The following is a 24,237-nucleotide window of genomic DNA, read 5'->3' on the forward strand; positions in this document are numbered from 1 at the left end:
AAACATGTATCATTTGTAAGTATCCTCATCCGACACTTCGTTTCAGAGATATTCGCATTTGAGGTTTTAACCCCACCGACGAATGCGTTTCGTCGAGGTCTACCATTCTCTTTTTGAGTTATTCAAATATGTTTTAACCTCGCCGAAGGATACGTCTCGTCGACATGTACCCTTTTCTTTTGTAACCACCCTATTCCGACACTACGTGTTTAGATATTCAGATTTGAAGTTCTGCTTCCCTCCCCCCTACATGTTTGACATGGGCGATTAGTTTCTTTTATTAGAAAGAGGTGGCATTCAAATTTCAAATCGTATCACCAATTACAAACTTAGTTCTGCACATGCGCGCATTGCTGGCCAACTTTTGCCATGTTTGGCTTAAGAAATCGACTTGATTTTAATAGAAGTAGCCTACGTTCTCCCACGTTCCATTTACGTACGGGATTAATCCCTCAAAAATGTTGCGGAATCCCCGATATTGCATTCCCTAATCCGGGCGGAGCTTTGAGGCTTGTTTCCAAAGGTCCGAAACTTGATTTTAGTTTTCAATGGTTCCAATCGCTTAAAAAAGTCAATGCCAAAACATTTTCTTGTCCCAATCCGGATTCAAATTGAGGACGGTCTTACTCGTCGTGTAGGCAAGCACTTACTCCATTAGGTTGTCTCCTCAAGTATAAAATAAATTGTGCACAATTCTTGTGTAGATAAAGCGCATTTTTTAAACCGAAATAGCTTGGTAATGGTTATAAGGTAGTAGCATGCTATATTTATCGATGTTTTCTTCCTTGTTAGATGATTAATGGAGAAGGGGCTGTTTACAAATAAACATTTTCCTAAAGGTCGCCTGGTACACATTCAAAATCTAGGTACGCTATGTAATGCAAGAAGGATCAAGCCCTTAGAGAAATTCTCCGAAATATTGCATTTTCCCTTTCTAGGTATCTTCCTCCCAGATTTTCGAGATATTCACAATTAAGTTTTTACATCGCCGGTAGATGTCTCTCGTCTAAACCTTCTTTTTGCCCTTCAAGGGTACCCCTCCTTCTCTACACTAATATATGTTTCGACCAAACAATTCAATTTGCCTTTGGGAAGTACCCTTCGTCCAACGAAACGTTTCGAGATATTCGCCCTTAAAGTTTTGACATATCCAATAGATATATTTCTTTCAGATGTCCCAATCATCCTTTGTGAGTACCCTCCTCCGACAATCTGATGTTTTTGAGATTAAGGAATTATTTATATCCAATCACGATAAGGGGTCGAGGAGGAGGACGATGGTTGGTAGAAATTAATTCCTTTCATTGAGACCTTTCATTAGAGTACCATGCAGGATGAAACCAGTCCCCCCCCTCCTCTTTTGATAAGAAGTTAGAAAGAAAGGCGGTAGTTACCAGAAAACAGTTCCTTTTGTTGAGACCTTTAATTAGAATACTGTGACAGATAAAATTATTTCTACCTTCCCTCTCCACCCCCCTCCCCCATCGGCCACCTACTGATCTCGAAAAGGAGTCGCAGAGGAAACCAGCTGGTTGTCGCATGTAAAGGTTATGTATGTTTTATTTTCCAAAACTCAGGGAATAATTAATGCGCCCCCTTCCCCTTGAGACAGCGAAATTGGATAATCACCTTGAAGGTATTGGCTACGTATTGCAAAAATCCAGGACTCTAGGATCATTCCCCTAAAAGTAATTCAAAACCGCAAAAGTGGGTCCAGACGGACGAAGAGACAGACAGACTTCTCACTTACTATCCTGACGTGAGATATGAAGGAAAAGTTTTTATCAAGCGTAACCTCCAATATCTTTATTCTAGGTTCAGCGGTAACTTTGTGTCCTCCACCGTGAGATTGTGGATTTTTCTCACCCTGCCATTAAGGCTACTTTCGTTTTCTCCTGTAGCAACTTTAAACACGTGCCCCTATCCAGTTATTGTTTTTGTCGATCGTCCCTGTCAGTTTTTCACAAGCTTTGTTCAAACTGTTACGGATTTCTACAGTCAGACCATCCGCGAAGCCGATTACTTTCACCTCACTCCACAACAAAGGTCTTAAAACAGACCCTTGTGGCACTCCCGCACTCGATTTGAAGTTATAGGTCACACCTAAGGGTTTTTGAGCCGTACCAGTTCCACTATGTATTCCCCGCACCCCAATCACGCTACTCCTTTATGATCGCCTTCCTAGATGCCGATTTAAAAGCGTTCTTAACATCCAGCGAAGCAACCAAACACACTTCCCGAGTTCTACACGTTCCGGAGTTTGCTAAACGTATTTCATCTAAAATCCGTAGCGGTGTATTTTTGGTATACCATCTTTTCCGGAAGCTATACTATTCTGGCGAAAGTTTGACTCCTACCTGTAGGGTTAACCGAGCTTTTCCAGCAACTCTATTAGACATATGGGTCGAAGAGCACCTGTTGCGTTCGGAATTGTCACTATAACAGGCAGGTTTCCGTTTCCTTCCGTTGCAGTTTGGGTCCATATCTCTGGTCTGGTCATTGCTCAGTTGGAATAAGGTCGGGACCAGGCGCTTTGTTTATAGGAAGCCCTGCCCTGCGTCGTCAGTAACTCTTGCATAGTTACCGGTGGGATGTCTTGTACTTTTCGTACAGTGTTGTTCGTCCGTCATAACCCTCGGCATCCTCCTATCTAGTTTCTTCACCACGAGAATCATTTAGTACATTTTCTTTGATTATTTCACCCTCCCTTGAAAACACTATCATTTCATCACTTTCCCGGACATTTACAGAACCCTTACCAACATTTGGCACTTCTGCAATCTGACAGTTGAGCCGATGTAAATCAATTCATTTGTCCATCATTACTTGTTATTAATTTTTTTTACGCTCTCTCGTATAAGTAGAGGTAGGTGCAATCGGGTTTAAATATTGGTATCTTATGTAGTACTTTTGCAGGGGTTTTTGAGTACCCCAACTGAAAAATACCAATCCCAGATCGAGGGTATACCAACTACAAAGGTATGTTCCTGTACAGATCAGCAGCGTAATTAGAAGCTCTACTTGTTTGCTCGTCTGAGTGAGATAACGGCCAACTTGCAGAGATGCCATTAAGCCATCCTCTATTTCACCTGCCATGTGGACGTTTGGGGATTAGATAAGAATTAGGACAACAGGAATTAACCGAAACACATAACCAGCGAGGGGATACCTTTCTTTTCTTCTTTTTTTAAGCGTGTCGTTAATTACAATTCGTTAGTGTTACTCGATTGTTGAATGATCGATTTTGGATCGCGTTAGCAATAGTTGGTGTACGCCTAATCCTACTTTTATAATCACTTTCGTGGCAGATAATCCGAAAATGTTTGTGGCGAATACCTACCATTTCTGCGAATATTTCTGGTGCAAAATTTTTAAGCGCCAATCATCCGTAAACGAATTTACCCAAAATTGTCCTGAAACCTTCATTTTCTTGTCTACTTTCTGTCAGGAAATTTTAGTTTCCATGACAGAGGCCGAGCAGACTACGTTTCCTGCCGCTTGTCACTTTACTTACCGGATCTGTCACTTTACCGGCCGTACCGTCACTTTACCGGCCGCATTTCTGACATTTACAAATGTCTATAATAACTCCTGTCATCACTGACAGATTGACATTAATCAAAAGTTCTATATAAAAATTGAAATTTTATATTAAAATACGATTTCGGGTAAAATTTAATACAAAACTCGTCAGTAAAATGACATTACCTGATTCGGAAATTAAAGTACTCGGCCCCTCAGGGGCCTCGCACTTCAATATTTCCTCACCAGTAATGTATCATTTTCCGCACCTTTGTAAATAACTATTCCAAGATTGGGGCAATTTCTGCTCCCATACCACACCGGAAGCAAATATTCCTATTAATTACCCTGCACGAGAAGCGATTATTCTTTGGACAAATTTACACCCAGAACGACAAAAATTGAAGATGTTGATATTGCTTGAAAATCTGGAAAACCCTTCATATCTAAATCAAGGTGAAAATCTTCAGAACCCCACAAATTTTGCGACTTTTGTGAATGTTCTGCTCTACTCAGCATTTATTTTAATTTTTGTGTGTGAAAATTTTGGGAATTATTGAATTTTCTGGGGTAAGTCTTCTGGGAGGAATTTCTCCACAATGGGTTATATTGTTTCATACGTAATTGTGGAGGTTGTCAACATGGGTATATTGTTAATCCATACAAAATGCCCTGTTGCAGAACCTAGTAACAAGATCAGTACTAATTGTTTGATTTCTCTACTACTATTCCTAAAATTAATACCGAAATCACCCCCTTTGCCGTATTTATCCCTGATGTGTCTATTTCTCTCACACAAGTGGCCTAGCAGCTGCAACTTCACCCTTGGACTTCCTACTTTGTTCAATTCTAATTTATCCGTACTCCACTACTAACGAATTATGCATATTATGAGCTTAATAATTTTTAATATTCATGTCAGTGATGCATATTCATCAGTTTTTACTATAAAATTAAAAGTGGCATGTCTAGTAATAATGTCTCATATTATGTGTCTTGTACTGTTTGCAGTGCGTCAGATTATTATTAAGTAATTAAACGAAATCACTTTATTAATTATCATCACCATGGGAATTTGCTCTGTTGTCTGCTCTTCATTTTGAAATGGCTGGTTTTGGATAAATCGAAAACTTGTGTACAACCCCTAAAATCATAATTAATGTTTTCTATAACATCCTGCACTTTGAAATTTATTCCCTGCACAGGATTACTAAAGCAGCTTTTAGTACCTAATCAAGATCGGCCATTCGAAGGAACATTAATCACCTCCATTCGTGCTATTTAATAACTATTATAGTGCTGTAAACAACTTATGTCATCTGAAGGTGTAAGTCCTTGATTTACTACCTTGCCGTTGAAGTAAATCTGCTTTACGATTTCCTATTAAAACTATAAAAACGCACGGTGATTGTGATTGAAAATTGCAATGGAAACAACTTAATTATGATTACTTCGACTAATTAGAATTACGCGACTAGATGGTTTAATTACGAACCGATTTCAATTACGGTCGCCGTTATCATTAGGTGGCAGAGTGTAACGAACTGTGCAATGATGAATTAGTAATCTATTAGTCTTAATTAGTTCTTAATTAACAATTTACATATTGCAGTGTCAAAGGAAGTCAAAACTTACATGTCCGTGCTTGTCCATTTCGTTATTGGTGAGTTTCACTTTTTCAAAGGAGACGACTTGCTTCCGGAGTTGTTCCCCCGTAAATGGAGAATCCGGGTGCGTGTAAAGACGACAGGGAGCAGGTGGGTCAGCTTTACCAGCGACTAACCACGATGAACGATGATATGCATAACGATACCTTTTGTTATCTACAGGTACGATGTCCAAAATCACAGCGTATCGTTGCTCCGGTCGTACGCCCGTAAATGACACCCTTAGCGTTGGAAACATCCTCCTTCAACAAAGAAAAAAATATAATTAATCCAATTCACAAGCAACTTAAACGCGATTTAAATTAGTCACCAGTCGCTGGGTTGATGTGGTGAGCTATAAAGTTTTTATGTAACGAAGGTTTACAGGTCATAATTCTTCAATAATACATTAAAAGCAAGGATCAATAATTCCGTTTGGTTTACTTCAAACGAACCAAATCGAAAACACTACTCGCTCAAGCGAAAGTATCAATCAATGGTGAAGAATAGAAGACCACCTAGTAATTTTTACACTTTCTGCTGCACGCGAAATGGTATCAACTCGACAGCTTTTATTCGAAGGCAAACCGTAATGATAGGTTGTCTATTTCGACAGGGGTAATTTAGATCAATGATCCAACTAGACAAAGTATTACAAGTCACTCTCACTATAGCTCAAACTAGTTTAAATAATTAGATGATGGCATTATCAAAATGAAGATTGGGTAACCAGCATGGGAAAATCGCTTAATTCACACCTATAGTGTTTTGATGATGTGGGCGCTACGGTGACCTAATCAACAAATTATGATTTATTACATAATTAGACGACTCAAGAACCTAAAATTTGAATTCGAGAAGCTTCCATAATTCATAATTTAGGATTAATTAGCATCTTTCGCATAAATTTATTTGTTTATAATTTGCATAGCTAGTTTCGCTTTTATACACCTGTAATTATTTACCTTAAATGTTAGCGAGCCAATTAACGGCGTTTTTATATGTTCATATGGGAGATAGGTAACAATGGAGGTAGTGTATGAGAAATAAATATTTGTTAATTAAGTAATCGTATGAGCGTGTTTCAGGTTGTATGATAATTAGTGCCAAAGTCTTCACGCATTTTGGTGTTAAAAACCCACTCCATAGATGGTGTAGTTTTTGCATGTACCTACTATAAAGGTGTTTTCTGCAACAACCTTCCAATAATCAATTTTTCCAAATACTACGAAGAATAACTAAACATGACACACACAGCACATCCTGATAGCACACGGCATACCAAATTTTGATCCACGAATTTCTCCATCTTTTGTACAACAAATTGATTCTCTTTTCAAATATTCTAAAAAAAACATACGCATTGCGTATGAGGAACAAAAGTGGCCTCGAATTCCTGATCAACCGGAAGTGATACCGGAAATTACTATATGGCGTCCCATATAAAATTATATTTGACTTTTTCGAATCTCGCCCAATAAACGGGATATTGAGGTGATCCTCTTCTCGAACACACTGTATAGGAATAAATTCTCTCTATTCTCAATTCTAATTATAAGAGAAGTTCCATGCTTTTCTATAGTACATCTGGAAATTTAAAGTATTTGATTCAAGGTAACGTGTCGTAATTTGGGAACTTATTTTAACATATTGATCACTGATTCATTAACGACTAGCGCATCTGATTTTTATCGTAATTCATTGCACTTTCCTACAGATAAATTCAAGCGAAAGTCTGCATAATAATTCAATAAACTCCAATTAACGTCAACAAAACAATGAAATAAGGTTCTAATTTAAGTTTATGTAAGATATTAAAATCATTCATGAATAAAACTTAATTACGTGTTGCATATTATAACGAGAAAGGATTTGTTCATGTAGTAGTACGTATTATATTTCATGATACCAAAGCTAAAGTTCCATCTGTCCATCGCGTTTTGTTTGGTTTTTAATAATTTTTCCATTGTGCGTACTATTAATATACTTCTATCATTTGTCAACGTTGCTTGTTTTTCTTGGATTTCTTCGCATAAGATTTCTCTTTCTTCTATGGAAAGTAATAGTCAACGTTCTAAACAGGGTTTCTCTTATATTTTTCCTTTCCTATAAGGAAGTATACTTTAGGCGCGTCATTCAGCACCAACCCCCCTTTTTTCTATTTTATCTACGTTGAAGATACGTTACGTGTGGTATGTAGGTCCAAGTGTTTGCCAGTTATCGTCAGACAAATAAATAATTGCCGTCTTTACTTTGTTTATTTCGTTGCACAGAAATTGTGTGTTATAAGATTAGATTTAAACGTCTGGAAATTATTTGCGTAGTATTTGTAAAAGTTTACCTCATGTTTTTCTCCGGTCGCCGATAAGAAATGTTCTTATCGCTGCGTACGCTAATTAAATTTCGAGATAAGAACGTGTTATAGCCGATAAGGAACCACAGATGCCGGTTCATCTTTGGAAGACGCGGTATTATTGTGGAAAGGAAGGGGGAACGGACGCGAGGAAAGGGAAGAATTGTTAAATATGGGAGACGGAAGTTAAGCAGGGTCTTTTGCCTTTTGTTGGTCATGCGCTTTTTGTTCGGTCGGCGTTATTTGTTTCAAAACAGTGAGTTTTACCTGCATCCAAGCTTTCTGTAAGGTAGGGAGTTGTGGCAATCTTTGAACGTATTTTGCAGTTAGTCAGTTATAAAGTCTTGTGGAAGGAGGTAAGAGTGTTTAAAGAGTTATGTGTACGTCATGTTAAAAGTTAGGTCGATCTAAACAGAAGTGTATTTTCCCGTTTATGAACAAGTTTATGGCGGGTTTATATTGTACCATCATTATCATTAGTTCAATCATTAAAAAATAGCCAATAGAAACACAGGTTTATCGTCCATTGCTAACAGCTTCAGAACATCTCCCACAGCAGAAATGGCAGTTTTCAACTTCACGATATTTCGAATTAACCACGCCGGGTTTTGGACGTGGGTATACAACTCGTGTACCTGCCAAACAAACCCCTGTCAAAACATTCCAAATCCGACCGCTCGATGCGCTGCTATAGAATAAATAGTGCCCGGATTGAACCAGACTTTACCCCAAAATTTCACTAATTTGTATAAGGTATTGGTATAAGGATTTATGAAAACGAGACCTACCTATCCGTACTGAAAAGCAAGGTCGAGCTCAATTACTGGTAATCTTTTTCGTTGTCATTATTGCAAATATTTCATGGATTTTAACCTACAAAATATATTTTTTTGGTGAAAAAGTTTTGCTATAATTGAATTGAAGGTATACAATCCGTCATATGATGACTATTTTTTACAGACAAATTTTGCTTTTGCTTTGTTTACGCTAAAACCATACATGTTCACAAACGCACAAAATCAGTCAATTTTATTGTCAATTTTGTCTGTGAACAATCACATCAATTAAACTTCCACTTCTTTGATTTTTATTTCAAGCAGTTATCTTTCTCCTAATTTATTTTCGGAGTGTATGATTTCCTAAAAAAAGTGAGCGCTTGATTTTCCCAATGATTTATTATTATTAAAATGTGTATTATATATTAAAATGTACATAATATTCAATATATATTACACATGTTTCCCAAAATCCGTACTGTATGGCAAACCAGAGCTCATTTTTTGCCTTAAACATTTTCATAAGTCATTTGTTCAGAAAAGGTTACCTTTGTTGTTAGAAAGTATTTGCTATGCTATGCAGAGTAACAGATTCTCTAGTTGCGGTTCTCACCAGATTTATAGTTGGCATTATTGACAATAGCAAAACCTTGTAAAATTCAGGTATAAATGGAAACGAGTGCCAATTTACTTAAGTTAAATAAATTAGATGTAAATTATAGACAAAAATTTCATTGTTAATTAATTAAGGGCAAGCCTGTTACTATTGAGAAACAGTAAGGTGACCCTACGAAACCCGCAAACGGAAAGCAAAAGTTTGCACCGTAACCTTATGTAACGCATAAAGTATTCAAACTGAAAATGAATTAATTACGTTTACTTTCTTCTCGAACAGGATTTTGCCCCATGATCCAGAACCATAAAGATAAATATATGTTAATTCTTGCACATGTATAAAGGACCCACTGCCGTGATTACGTTACTTTCTGTGTTCTTAATGAGGTTGTTAAAAAATTATAATGTGTGTATTTTATGGGTAAACACAAAAATGTTTAATTAAATATTATATCTATTACTTTTCCTTTTTTACGTATTTTCCGTTAATTTGGTAACATTCTGATCATGCTCGCTTTCTCCTGTCTTCTTTCTACCCAAAATTCAGTTTAGCAAACCGCAAATCATTGCACTTTTGGAAGATACTGGAATATGTAAAATATAGGATATTAAAGCACTTCTATGTGATAGATCACAATAATTATTGCACTGAAACTGTGCCATGGAAATAAAATCTCAAACGGACGAATAAAATGGGGCTAAGTATCAAACCTTGAGGAACTCCATTAGGAAGGAAATGAACCGATTTACCGATTTTGCTAAATCACGCATAGTTGTAAATGGAAAAATATTTAAATGAATAAATTAAATAAATCAATAGCGATTATAAACGCCCATTGAGGTCTAAATTGTCACATAATCCTCATTTTTTAAAATTCCCGTTATAAACTCAAATTTCTCGAGGAATTCCGTAAATCCCATTCATTAACACGGTGCTCCTAATATCTAACGGGATTGAAATTTATTAATTTTGTATCTTTTAGAAAAAATAATGAAACGTGTTAAAACATTTTTATAAAGTTAAGTATTTGAACTGTTAGGAAAAGGTGGCAGTAGAATTATGTTTAGACTTTATATAGGCATTAATATGCAAATTGTAAACCACCTGGGAGTTACTCATTCAAACTAACTATTTATTGTAAATATGCGAACTGACAGCTATACGTTTATAGCGACAGTTATTTTTAAAATTCCTGCAATAAATACAGAAATTATCTTGGCTGTATATCCGAATAAACCATTTCGAATTGGCCGAAACAAAATTTTATTAGAAGGCTTGTTTCGTTTTATGAGTATTCTCTCTACCGATTGTAATCTAATGTGGTTAAAAGTTAAATAATTCAACAAGTCTATTTAGTACCCGAATTACTCAATTTTTAAAGAAATAAAATTCTACTGTATATGCGCGCGGTAATTAAAAACTGATTAGGAGACCGGCGTAAAATTTGTAATTAATGTTTAAATTATGCGTGGAGCATCTAATTTTCTTTTCGCGTACGAATATATCTCGATTTTTATCTACCGGCTACATCGGTTTTCTACTATAATACTGAAATTATTACCCAAATGAGAACAATTAACACTTCATAAGGAAGGAGTTATTACATACTTTCCCTAATTGCTATGCAAACGAGATTATCAGTGAACTCGCACCGTTTAATCAACTAATTGAGTGGTACATACAATATTTTATCTAAGATCAGTTGCATCATGAATACTATACCTATGTTTGAATATACAGTTTTCAATAAGTGTAAGCCGAGGTGTAAGTTTAGCAAAGCTTCCGCGTAGCTTAAAATCTATTTCAATTATGCTACGTTTAAACCTCGGCTTAAATTTGTGGGGGCTCAAAACTCTTCTAGCCAAACTCCGTAATAAGAAGATGAATAAAATACTTGCATGTATACAGTACCTAATGCACAAAAAATAAGAAGAGTTACTCTAAGCATGATGCATCCTGAACTGCTCTACTTCGAGAAAACTGTCACCAGAAACATTCCTGTGGATAGTGGTATTGGATCCGACGAGGCGAAAACGAAGCGACGTGTAGATAACAGGAAAACGAAAAAGGACTCTATAATCAGTCCGCGCAGGACGTAGCCGGAGGGCAATTTCAAATCCAATTTCTAAGATATGGCCTTCGAGAATTCTATAGTCGGTCCGTGCAAAACGCATCTAAAGGGAAGAACAATTTTATTTGGACACCCTACCCCTCCAAATTTTGGATTGAAAACCATGTCTAGGCCGTACCTAAAACTACTGGTGCGCAAACAATAAAGTTATTTATGAACAATTATTGTTCTAAAGCGTTGCAGTATTGCCGCTTCCCGTTGTGTTACCATATGTTGGCCGTCTCGTTATATAATTGAACTACCGTCCTATTGTATTTAATTTAAAGAAAACCTATTGAAGGGACTTTGAAGCGCTATTTAATATTATACACTTATGTAAAGGATGCTGATGAAAACACAATTAATTTTCTTTTAGAACCTAACGCTTATTCATTATATATTGCGTTTACTCAACCCGATTTACTAATATGTTATTCGATTGCAGCAAAGATATAGGTACCTCAAAAAAAATAAGAACTGTTTCATACTTAATAAAGATTGTTTGTTTATCCCTTTCGTCCTTTCTTTAAAAGGCCAGGAGAGGATTACTAACTCACAGCTAACCACCCCCAAGTTAATTGAGATATACCAAGATTAACCAGAGGTAGAAAAAGTATTTGTAACCCGTTTAAACTGTCGTTTCATTCGACAATTGAAGCATATAGCGTCAGCGGCCCGGGCTCATGGGTTAAAGACGTTAATAGTAAATGGTGCAAATTGTAAGCGTTTTCGACCATTTTACGAAAATTTTTTTGTAATAGTACACTAATCTCTCGGGAAGATGTATTTTATCTGCATTACCTACCACTACATACAATTTGTTTCAAATTAAGTCCGCACTATTGCTAACTTTCTTAGTTATAGAGTTAGAAAGACGGTTAAATTACCAAAAAACAACATCGTATTTTTCAGATATAGAAAAAATGATACTTTTTTTATATGGAATACATCATATGGCAGTTTATTAAACCCTCTACAAAAGTTTTAATACACTATAGCCAAAATACTTCAAATCCACGATTTTTCAAATATTTGCATTTCGATCTAGTTATCCATGAAAATGATAAAAATACATAATCGTATTTATGTACGACTACTTGATAATACAGTGATTACAGTCGCAATTAGCGGCCATAATTTGCAATATTATGACCTGGTCCATAATGATAAAGTAAAACGGCCGCCTGTCAATGTGACATTCGTAGTTGGGTGTCGATCCAAGGTAAATCTTAGACCATATAGTACATGGACTGCTATTAGCCCTATGCTTTCAATACAAAATGGGTGGTCACGGATAGAGGGCACTGTAGTCGTGGGTATGTGAATCTCAGGGTAAACTAAAGTCGTATGAACACCACTCGGATCGCGTAAAGAGCAGGTAACCACGTAGTACGGGAAGCTTTAAATATTCTTCATTATTTGCACTACGTCCACAAATAAGAATAAGTTTGCTTTTTTTGGGATATCTAGGCGATTAATTAATTGACGTTTATTAATTTATAGGTTGACAGTCTCAAATCGTGTCTCATCGGACAACTTCGGACAGACTCGTTTACCCTGAAACTCACATACCCAGGCGATGTCCTTGACCATATTTTAGTTACAATTAGCAGTCCATGTACTATATGGTCTAAGAGGTAAATGCAAGTATTTTAGAAATACTTGACAAATGCTTGACATCTGTTGTCAATGATATACGAGTATAGATTTTATCGTTTATTGAATTCCATGAAATTTTCTTCTTTAAAGGTTGTTGCAGACGTACATAAAGCTTTGTAATCCTCTCGCCAGCAAAGATTGCCGGTCACAGAACACTTGATCCTGGTCTACAATCTATGCGTTTTTCTAAAGATGTGAGCGACTTCCGGGATAGTATCATGTCAATGTTGAACAAAAAGACACGATCCTATTCCGGAAGTCGCTCGCATCTTAAGAAAAACATAGAGTGCAGATCAACACAAGGTGTGCTGTGATCGGCAATCTTTCCTGGCGAGAGTTATATCACGTCCATAAATAGGCTTTATGTGGACTCGCCATGTTTATTTGCGCCTCACTTGCAAGCTCGCTCGGCCAAATAACTGACCTAATTTAAATAGCTATATGAATATGGAAATAAGGATTATTATAGTAAGTTGTTAACAACAGAAGAATAACAAGTAACATAACTAATACATATACAAATAACTTATAAGTTACAATAGATACGTACCTATGTTAAATATGTTCAAAAACGTTTTCACTTTCTTCATCTTTCAGGGTGCGTAAAAAGCATATTTTCTAGGAAACAAGCTTAAACAGCACTATGTGATAAACTATAAAGTTAGCTGTTAGAGACTTTAGAACAAACAACCCCATTTTTTCATTTTCATGGATAACTAGATCAAAATAGAAATGATTCCGGCATTATGAAACATTTGTTGAGAATTTAATAAGCTGTCATATGATGTAATAATATACAGGGTGATTCATATAAAAAGTCGCATTTTTGTTATCTAAAAAATGCGATGGTGTTTTGTTTTTTCAATTACGAGTTTAGATTCAGAATAAAAATATAGGTACACAATTTTGGTAATTTAACCGTCTTTCTCAACAACTAAGAAAGTTAGGAATGGTGCCATAATTTGAAACAGACTGGATATACAGATAGATTACAGGACCTGCAAACTTTTGTCGGCACTATTGCTGACTTGGTAATTATAAATGATAAAATGTCAGTTAAATTAGAGAACTAGTGAGTTTTTGACACTGTTTACACTGTCACAGCATACCCAGAACTTGACAACTCCATGAGAAAAAGAGAATGCGGCTGTCAATTGTTTTTCTGTTTTCACCATTATAATCAGCGCAAAAGAAACACACTTTTATTATAATTTAACCGACTTTGTAGGTGCACCTATTATAATAAGGAAGTTAGCAATAGGACCGACTTATGTTTGAAGATCCTGTATACATGGCACCTACAAGCAGTTCTAACGAATGGTGATTCGTCTGGTATCAGGGGTGCTGAACTCTATAACGAACTAAGCTTTTTAAAGATTTTTTGCCATCAGACTCCTCGTCTCCCATTGAAATTATAAATTTTCTCCGTTAGTTATGAACCGTTTGCATGAAATTCCAACTGGGCATAGGTTCAGCGATATAATACGCAATGCCAAAAGTTCGATTGCAAATTTATTTGTAAAAACTTCAAACACGAATTGCGGATGCACGGGACCTCGTAGCGTGGTGGGTACTGAGAAAGAGAATGTGGTAGCCCTCGACAAGATGGTGGAGTCCAAACTTCAAACGCGAATTGCGGGTGAACGGAACGTCGGAGGTGGGTACCAACAAAGGAATGTGGTAGACCCCGACAAGATCTTACTGATGGTGAAGTCAAAACGGGCAAATAGCTTACTTATCTTCCACCCAACAATGTGCTGATTCGATCTCACACGAGGACTTTTGTCATCTCGGCCATTTATAAACCGAATTCCATAAACTTCAAATTGGGCATAGCCTAGTACCGCATCAAATGTAATGTCACCGCTTTGGTACTTTTGATTATGTATCGTCATGCTCTAATGTTAAGCATATTCACATGATGTCTTTATCTAATAACAAGTCGCGCCAGGGTTCGGGCCTCCGCTGACCAAGGTGCCGCGAGCGCCATCCATTGAACCTCTTATGACCTTCGGTTCTCAAGATGTCTCCAATAAAATAGGTCTGTAATGAAAAAGGTTGGCTTCCAGGCTTTTTTAAGTGTGACCGTCTATATTTTTAAAAACCAGCTTGCCAAAAGTTCCCAGGGGCGCAAATTTTAATGTTTGCTTACACGTAACTTTTACTTTGAGCCGGTCCTGAAGATGGTTGCAATGCTTAGTGCAAAGCCTCCTGAATATAAATTCAGAAAAAAAGTTTATTCAGAAATCCTACATTTGCAGGTTTTTCGGTTCCGGAAAGATCATCAGCAAAAGGAGCGTTTTCAACCCTTATATAGAGCACGACAGTAGTAGTAGTAGTAGTAGAAATTCTACAATAGTGGGACGTTTGCATTCACAATTTGGGAGACCACTCCGGGTAGCAGTTTTACAGCACAGTAACTTGTTCCGTTAACTTTAAAAAAGCTTCCACATTCCAAGAAAATTTATTATTAATAGAAATAGCAGGATTATTTCACCCCTTACTCTTTTGCACTTAGGTACCTAGTTATAACATATTATTAGCCTTGCCTGTTTTACGTAACAAATCAACGAGACTCAACTGACGAATTCCGAAATCACAGCATGAGTAAATAACGAAACTGAACAAGTTATGCGAAGCTTGTCTTGAGATTTTTAGTAAAATAAACAACATGCTAATTAATATCTGTCATAATTTATATTTGCTGCCGCTACTGCCAAGCGCGTTGCTTATCATAATAATCGTTTAAAAAGCAGTTTCCAGTTAAATTATGGGAACGACGTACAGACAGAAGTTGAATGAGACGCTTTCTAGTATTTGCTCACCAACGATTTGAAATAAAATGAGCGTGCCCAATTAAAAATTTCTTAATGCAGTCAGGGGTTGTAATCAACTCCGCCTTAAATCGTGTGGACAGTAATGAAAGCCGTAATGAGGTGAAAAAATTCATAGTCTCAGGATGAGTAAGCAAGATATGTACTATTAACGGCGCGGTTCTGATTTTTAATAACACGAACGTAGGTACTGTGTATGTTAAATAAGCGGCTGTTTGTGCAAAGTAACGAACGAGAACTTCCGGTTAATAATTCATTTGATGCGTAATATAATTTCCAAACATAAACCAATCGATGACTGCAGAATGTGAACGTTAAGACGAAAAAGAAACAAAATTCAACAATGAGCACCGTAAAAACCCAAATGGGCTATAACCATATACATATCATCATCTTATGGGTTGTCTCAGTGGTAAGCCGTAACTTGGGCAATAAATAAAAACGAAATTAACTTTCATATCATAAACAAATACTCGAAAAGGTGTTAAGAATTTTAATGTTTTCGAATGGACACCAGAAGCAAGTTGATTAAACAAAAAACGATGGCATCTCTGCAAAGACAAATTGCGAACTAAATAATATTTAGAAACCTGAACAGCAGGTGAGCATACTTATTATAACGGATATCATGGCGACTGTGTTAACCTACACATGCTTTACTTTTTATCGTTAATCGATATACTTATAAAGGGTCGTTAGCCACTATATTAACAAGGTGTCATTTGTTTTCCTTACTTATTTACGAATAACAAATTACATTGTGTATACGCCGAATTATTTTGAAGGATTATCCAAATGAGTTTGTAGTATCAGATTTTTCACTTCGTTAAAGGTTAATAACTTTGACGGATATGATTTTTTTTGTATTAGGTATGTATCAATATTATTTAAATCAGATTGTCATGTAATGTAGGTATTAAGTAGGTAATTTAAGTGTATGTATGACACAAAATCAAAAAGCATGTGTCCTAAGGTGAATTCCTGAGGCACTTCTATGAATATGTGGTTTCTAACATGGTTTAATGGATTTGCATCTGGTTTTTCATTGAATTGCTTTTATCACTTTCAAAGGCATAAATCTCCAACATTCTCCTATATGTCGTATATAACACTTTTTGATCAAAATGAGCACTAAAATATATTATAGTTTGCCGGTCGAACCGTGGAACACCCTGTATATGGATTATTTATTAAACTTGTGTCAATTACAGTATATTCAGTTTAATACGACTTATTATTATTTATATTTATTTAATTACCGAAAATGGTCCAACACTTTGTTATTTTAAATTGGATGCCATCGTTTTTTTTTCACTTTTATTTTTGATTTTTAATTTTAATATACCCAATATTTTTATGATCTGATCTCTTCCTTTTAAACTCAAACCTTCAGTAGGCAACACCTGGTACGGAGACAATGAAATTAAGTCGATGGGTCAATTATGGAATCAAATCTACTTTGCGCTTAATTGTTATAGTTCCTCCACAAGGGATTATATCGATGTTAATTTTCTTTATAATGCTTTATATGGCACAACTATTTTGGCTCTTAAAGCATTTCTCAGTTGAATTACTAAGTGTACTAACTGGAACAGAGATCAAAACGCTCCAATGCGATCGGTACCTGGTAAAAATTCTACAAATTGTGGTGCTGTGATCAGGATGCATTGATCATGGTTACTTTCTTCTTTTCAGAATCTCTTAATTCTTTAAGGCCTTTCTGAAGTTACACAATTTTCAAATTCCTTTCTTCCAAAGTCTCCTCCGAATAATCTCCAACATTTTACAAAATTTCTACAGTGTCTTCAAAAGTCCCGTCAAGATTATCCGTTAAAAGGTACATAACCTTTCCAACTTGTCTGTTAAACATTCAAAATCTTTACGAAGTCTTAATTTTCACAGTGTCGAAACAGAGTTACAGAATTACTTCTTTTTACCACCTTCTCAATAATTTCTGTCTCAATTTCTCCAGAATCTATTCAAACATTTTTTAGAATATTTCATCAAAATCCCTTCAAACTCCGTGTCTATTAGTCCAAGAGCCAGAGTCAGAGTCAGAGGATTTGATTCGTGTACGATTCCGCCTTGTTTCAAATCATTAAAACAAAAGATTCTCCGAACGATTTTTGTTACTGCTATATGGAAAAATGCGGCAGAAAACGAAATGAGGCTGGGAAATGAAAGATATTTTAGAACCCTTTTGGTTCGAGGGCGATTCTACTTCTTTGAGCGTCGATTCTGATTCTGATTGAATTACAATAAAATGATTTCAAAAAAGCATTTGTGACACAAGAATCATTGCGAGTCAACTTCGATCATTTCTACCTTTTTTGGGTTGCTTTTAGGCATAAACACACAAGTCAAGTGTTTTACTTTTCAAAAAATTAATGTTTAAGAATTAAAAACGATTTTGCCGGTTCTTTTTTTGTTTTTTTTTTAACAAAAAAGTGGTTCAGCCTATAAAAGAATGATTCTCTAAGTGATCGAAATAACGGCATAAGTCTGTTTGTAATGATTCGAATCTGTCTCGTCAAAAGTTTGAGAAAATGGACATAAAATCGTTTTTCTCGCAGTCACAAAAGTGATCAGATACGAAAAGAAGGCTCTTGCGCGCCCCCGGATTTCTTATAATTTGTCTACTCTTAAGCTACATTTTTCATTAAGGACTTTTTGGTCCGGAAAAACAAGCTGGATTATTACAATTTACCGCCTCTTTTATTGGCGCAGTGCCAATAGGCTCGCGCGCGCCCGGATTCCATCGACGGTGCCGAGGACTTCCGGCATCCTGAGAGTCGGCACCGTTGGTTTTTTATATTCGTATAATCGCAAGCTACATATTTCATATAGGTAATTTTGGTCCGGGAGAAAAAGGTAGTTTAGTACGATTTACCACCCCATTTGTAGTCGCGGTGCCAAGGGTTGCGGCAAGTTGCGCCCCGGCACCGTGACTTTTTTCGATAAAACTCATCCATATGCGCCCTTCAGTACTCTTCCTGAACGTCCGGGATAATAAAGTACATTTTTCAAAAATAAGGGGCGAATTTAATTTTTTTTTAACTGCTTTCGGCAGGATTTTCGCCGGCACCGTTGTCGATTCTAATGCAACTTTTTATGGCGAATCCTATGAAAATTATTAGAATCGTCCGGGCGTTCAAGGTATACTTTCCTACTGGGCTCTTGGACTATATACAGTCCCTTCCAAATCGTTTTTAGAATACCTCTGATTTGAGATTCCTTTAAGAACGATTCAATATATCTCCAAAAACTCTCTTCGGGTGGTTAGTTATATCAATACCTTTTGAGACATATTTTCTTCTCTGCTTCAACTTTTCTAAATATTCCAATAAAGTAATACCTTTTACGTAATATGTGTAAGCTCGTTGTAATTAGTTTTGATGGTACAGGTTTTATTTCATTGTTCTTTATTTTCCCGTTAGAGGTCGTGCAAATGTACTTTCGGTGGTTATAAAATTACTCTTTTTTGATCGTTTCTTCTACGTGCGCACTCCCGTACTGGACAACAGATTCGATTGTGACTTGTAAAGACACGCTGCCATATTTGCTGACATGCCTGTCGTCATACCTTTATTATGAATTTTTAATGGCCGATGAAGTTTTCCTCTTGTGATTTGCTTTCTACGCTTCACTGACGTTATTGTGAGTTTTTTCTAAAAATTTTTGCGCGCTTGGATATACAGAGTGATGTTACGCAGTATTTGTTTTAACACTGATTAAGTCTTTTAGGCTTTTATTTCTGATTTACCGTTTTGAAGTACTTCTAGAGGAATAGGTAGCCTATACCTTAAAGGTGTGCCAGACGGCCATCAAATTTCGCTGTCTAAAAGGGCGGCCCCCCACGAATTATTTCCTGAGATGCTGTTTTTGAAAGTAAAACGTGCACAGCTTTTACATACGACCAGCAGTTGGTCTCAGATTTTGCATACGCATGCCTTTAGCGGTGATAAGTTAAACTTTAGAAAATGGGGGGGGGCTCTTTTTCGAGATAAGTGAGCGACGGGGCCCGAGGGGGGGTTAAAAATTAATTAATATCTCATTGTATTATAATTAAAGGTTTCAACGAAAAAAACCGTTTTCTACCAACGACTGCCCTTCTTTCTGTCCTCTTATCAAAGTACGGGGTGGCGGGGGAGGAGGGGGAGTGGAACGTGATCGGGTATATTCCCTTATACCTCAAGAACTGATTGTCGGAAGAGGGTACCTACTCACAAAGGGCGATTGAGAAGTCTGCAAGAAATATATCCATTGGTGATGTCAAAACAAAGTCGCATCTCTCGACGTGACAAACGTTAGATTTTGGCTCGTCGTTTATAGGCCGTGCTGGCCATACTCTCTTATTTGTTCTTGTATTTATCTGATTACAGATTTTGGCAGACAGCACCCTTTCTGAGCCCGGAAACTGTTGCGTCTAAGACCCAAAGATAATATTTTAATTTCATCGATACTCCGTGAACTTTAAAGTTTGTTCATAATGGCTGAGTTAATATTTTTTGTGTAAACGATTTTAACTCCGTTTCTTGTGGAGGTATGTCCCATCTCTACTTTCCCTGCGCTTACCGTGCTTACCTAAAGGTAATTTTGTTGCATGTGTTCAAAGTGCATGAAACAAGTAAAGAAATATTTCTCTCGCATTTGTATTTTGTTCAGCATAGGAAAATTTACACATGTGCTGCTTCATGGCGAATGGGAACAAAGTCCAAAGATATGTCCAGTGATAACGAGCGAAAACAAGAAATGTTTTGCGGAATGTAAACGCGGGTGCCACGATTTCTTGGGACATAAAAGTTTCGTTTCATTTTGTTTAAAGGCGAGTACGTTACAAAAAATGCTATTCGATTAAAAAGGTAGGCTAGTCGAGATCAATTCGTTCACAAATAAGTGGGAGAGCGAGAGATTCTTTCTCGAATTCTCGAGTCGAAACGCACTATTTGGTATGTTAAAAAATTGTATTCGAAGACGAATTTTCCAGCCATCAGGTACACTGTTTGTGTATGTGCTCAAAATGCATGTAACATACTTTTACCTCGATTTTTACCCTTTAGAATCCCTACAGAACTTTTTCAAGTCTCAATATCCCTTATGAACTCTCCAAAGGTACGTCAAAATGTTTTTTGAGCTTAGATAGTATTTTCTAAATGTAGAACTCAGGGTAGAACTTCATTAGGATCCCTTTAAAATTATCTATTCAGAAAATAGGTACGTCCACGGTCCACTTTGAAGTCTACAAAATCCTGTGGCGATTTTTCAAAGTTTTTTTAAATGTATTTTACATACTCGACATATTTATTCACAATTCCTTCAAACTCGTTAAATCTCTACAAGAAAAATATCTCCAAATCTAACCAATTTCTTTCCAAATGCTTGAGCACCCTTCGGAACATCACTAAATTTGATCTCCAAAATCTATTTTCCTGGAAAATTGAAAATGTCCGATAGGCACTCTCGCCTGATTAGGGCGTTGTGTAGGGGTGTACCATCCTGTTGAAACCAACTTTTTTTGCGCATCGTGCATCTTTATATTCTTAATAAAATATACTACTGAATACAGTATGGTATACTTTTTTCATGGCCTGATGATCATCTACGAAACGACACGTAGAGCTAAAAAATTGGTAGTATGAAAGTTTTTTTTGTATCTGTTCAAATAACATATCAGAAAAAAATAAAAACAAAATCGAAAAATTTAGGTTTTTAGTAATAATAATAACAGGAACAATAATAATGCCTTCTTTTGGAAGATCTTCGGAAGTCATCGGAATTCTCTGGTTTTTAGATTTTAACGTACTTTTCACAAACTGTTCTATAGACAGTAGAGTGATTCATCTAAATTTCTTGTAAGAAATGCGACTTTATGGTCTACACAACTAAAGATGGTTAGCTAGCTACTGTGCAACCATTTTGGGGCAAAGTTATTTACGGATTTTTTTAAATTAACATAATCAAACAAAATGATAATAAGAAGTATAAAATAATGAAATATAGGTATATACTTAAAGGGCAACTTGTGCCGGTTAACTTTAAACATCAATTATCAAAGCTGTTAAGGTGAACCACGCAAGCTGTATAAATAACCACACATTTTGAAAGCAAAACGTCGCCGATTATGGGGTCATAATGGTTTTGCATTTATCTCCTTCATCAACCCGATAAATCAACCAGATACGAAGCCTAGAAAAATATAGGTCGATATATAGAGCAAAAATATTAATAGCATAATGACTATTCCCCCACACACTGTAGTGTAATTTACAAAATTATACTTACAAAATATGCTTTAAGATCGATTAATCAAAATTTTACTCGAAATAACAGGTGTTGCCACCCAAGCATGGTGGTAATACGAGAAGGGCACATATTAAAACATCACATACCTATACTGCGATGTAAACGACCAGATCAAATCGTAATTACAGTTTCATAAGACCTGGGCTGCTTTCGTAATTTAATCGTCTCCCTTAAAACTTTATGATGGAAATGAAAAATATTTTGATTGTAATCAGAAAACTTTTATGTCAGCACGTAACAGTGACGATGAAGTGTTGATATAAAATGCAATAATAAACGCGTTTTTAATTATTTCTTTCCAGATATACGAATAAGGAGCCTAATTAATATTTGCGTGGGGGGCATAATTTTGATTAGGCGTCGTGCACGTGAGAGATTAATAAGGTACGGTCGTGCCGTTTTTCATTCAAATTTCGAAATAAAAGTTGTCGTAAATACTGGGGGTGATGACGACATCGCACGAATTACATTAAAATATAAATTTACATTTTAAGGCTGTCCCCTTTTAATCCATAAAGATAAGGAGAAATTATATTTGAAATAAAGTTTCACCGCCAAAAAAAATTGCTCCAAATACAAAGAGGTAATCAAGGATTATGATTGTTAGTCACAGTCGCGGATTTCTGTGTTTACCTTCAAAACGGAACTTCGAGAAAATATGTTATTAAAATCATTAGTACGGAATTCAAAATAGCGCTTGGATGGTGCTAATGAGCTTGTTTCATAATTGAAAATTGCATACGGCTAAGCAAGTGTAAAACACGAGGAATCTTCTCAGCGTTAGGAAAAAACCACTAAAAGGAAGTCGTGTAAAAACTATAAAAAAATGAAAGATTAACTCACGACATTTAAACACAATGTAACCATCATGCGAAAATTTCACAATTTAAACACGAAAGGTGCGATTAAGCTCTAAATGATGTCCGTGATAAAATTGTATTAACATAATTTATATATTTACTCATCTGTTTATTGTAATGCCTTCCTCAATTTAATCATTACCGTATAATGTATGTGTAATGAGTATGAGAATCGCGCGTTTAGTAGGTATTTCAGCTTCAGGTGTGTAATCGACAAAAGTCGAAGAAGCAGACGTTTAGGTAGGTATCAACTGCATAATGACTTCCTAACGGTGAACGTGTAAATGACTTTTCTAATTACAGTTTAAGACTTTGAGAAGGATTCCTTTGTTTTGCTAAAACGGGTATAATACATCTTACAGTTAACAGAGTAATGCAAATACTGTAATTACATGGGGTGTTGTAATTACGGTCACGTTCGCATACGAAACGACAACACCTTCGATTTACATTGTTTTTTGTTTTCTGACGTGCATGTGTGATTGATGAAGGAACAGCGGAAATTTTGCATGTGCCGGTGTCAGTTCTTCCATCAACACCGCTTCCTATTTGCACAATTTGTTTTACGTTAATGTTATTCAGTTATAATTACTAGTTACGCGTGTTTGTTCTATTTTGAAAACTAGCAATTTTCGTTAAACGTAACTTGCTGGACTTGAACAATAATTACAGAGTACATTTAATTCGACTAATATAATGAAAATTTTATAAAAATTTACATACAATACATAAAAATATGAAAATAAATACCTCTACAAATTTACTTCCATAGAAACATAAACAACAATGATGCTATATAATATACATAATCAATTAGAGACCATGGAGTAATATAGTAACATTTTGGGTGGTAAGTGTATAATGATTAATGATAGTTACCATCGAATCGATATTGATAAATTGTAACCAGTTTTTCTAATAAAACACTATTGAATGCATTGGTACCGATTATCAGCTGATGTTAGTGGACTCGTATTGTTTATATTGACCCTTTTGACAGTTAAGGTGGAATGGATAGTTTAAACGTTATCTCGCCTGTAAAGAAATGCACTAAACGACATGTTGCTTTGTGTAAGTGTCGTAAGGAACCCGAAACATTCGTAATATTTATAAAAGGTTCTAAGAGTGTGCCCAAAAAAGAGAATAGAGAGAATTATATGAGACTGATACATCTGGAAAGTTTAAAAAATGTGAAGAAAATAAAGATTTGGAGAATGGCAGGAATCTGAAGCTTGAGAATATGACAAGTATATAAAATCGAGCAATCGGAAGCATTCGAAGCCCGAAGGGCCGAAGGAGAAAAATTGAAAACACTTCAAGACCCGAAATAATTCAAAGAAATGGAAAACTAAGAAAAATGTGGGGATTCCGTAAATGATCAGACAAATTCCAATAACCGGAAGGATTCGAAAAATCATAGAACGATCATAAGAGAAAATTCTAAGAACATTAAGAATTCGATGGATCGGAAGAATTGAAATTTTAGAAATAGAAAAAAAGCTTGAAAAATTCTGACATTCCAAGAAAATAAATAACAATGAATTATCGATGAATTGCT

General features: G+C 36.0%; 1 protein-coding gene across 2 annotated transcripts in view; it reads right to left on the minus strand.

The window, feature by feature from the left end:
- Nucleotides 1-24,237, minus strand: part of LOC116171412 (T-box transcription factor TBX20-like) — a 92,681-nt gene that overhangs the window by 33,032 nt on the left and 35,412 nt on the right. Inside the window, exon 3 of one of the 2 annotated variants that reach the window (XM_031488244.1) lies at nt 5,158-5,434. In XM_031488244.1, coding sequence (XP_031344104.1) covers nt 5,158-5,434 — 277 coding nt within the window. The remainder of the gene's footprint in view (nt 1-5,157; nt 5,435-24,237) is intronic. The other variant, XM_031488245.1, reaches the window with a different exon arrangement.

The sequence above is a fragment of the Photinus pyralis genome, unplaced genomic scaffold, assembly GCF_008802855.1.
Source record: "Photinus pyralis isolate 1611_PpyrPB1 unplaced genomic scaffold, Ppyr1.3 Ppyr1.4_LG5, whole genome shotgun sequence".
In the NCBI taxonomy this organism is placed as follows: Eukaryota; Metazoa; Arthropoda; class Insecta; order Coleoptera; family Lampyridae; genus Photinus; species Photinus pyralis.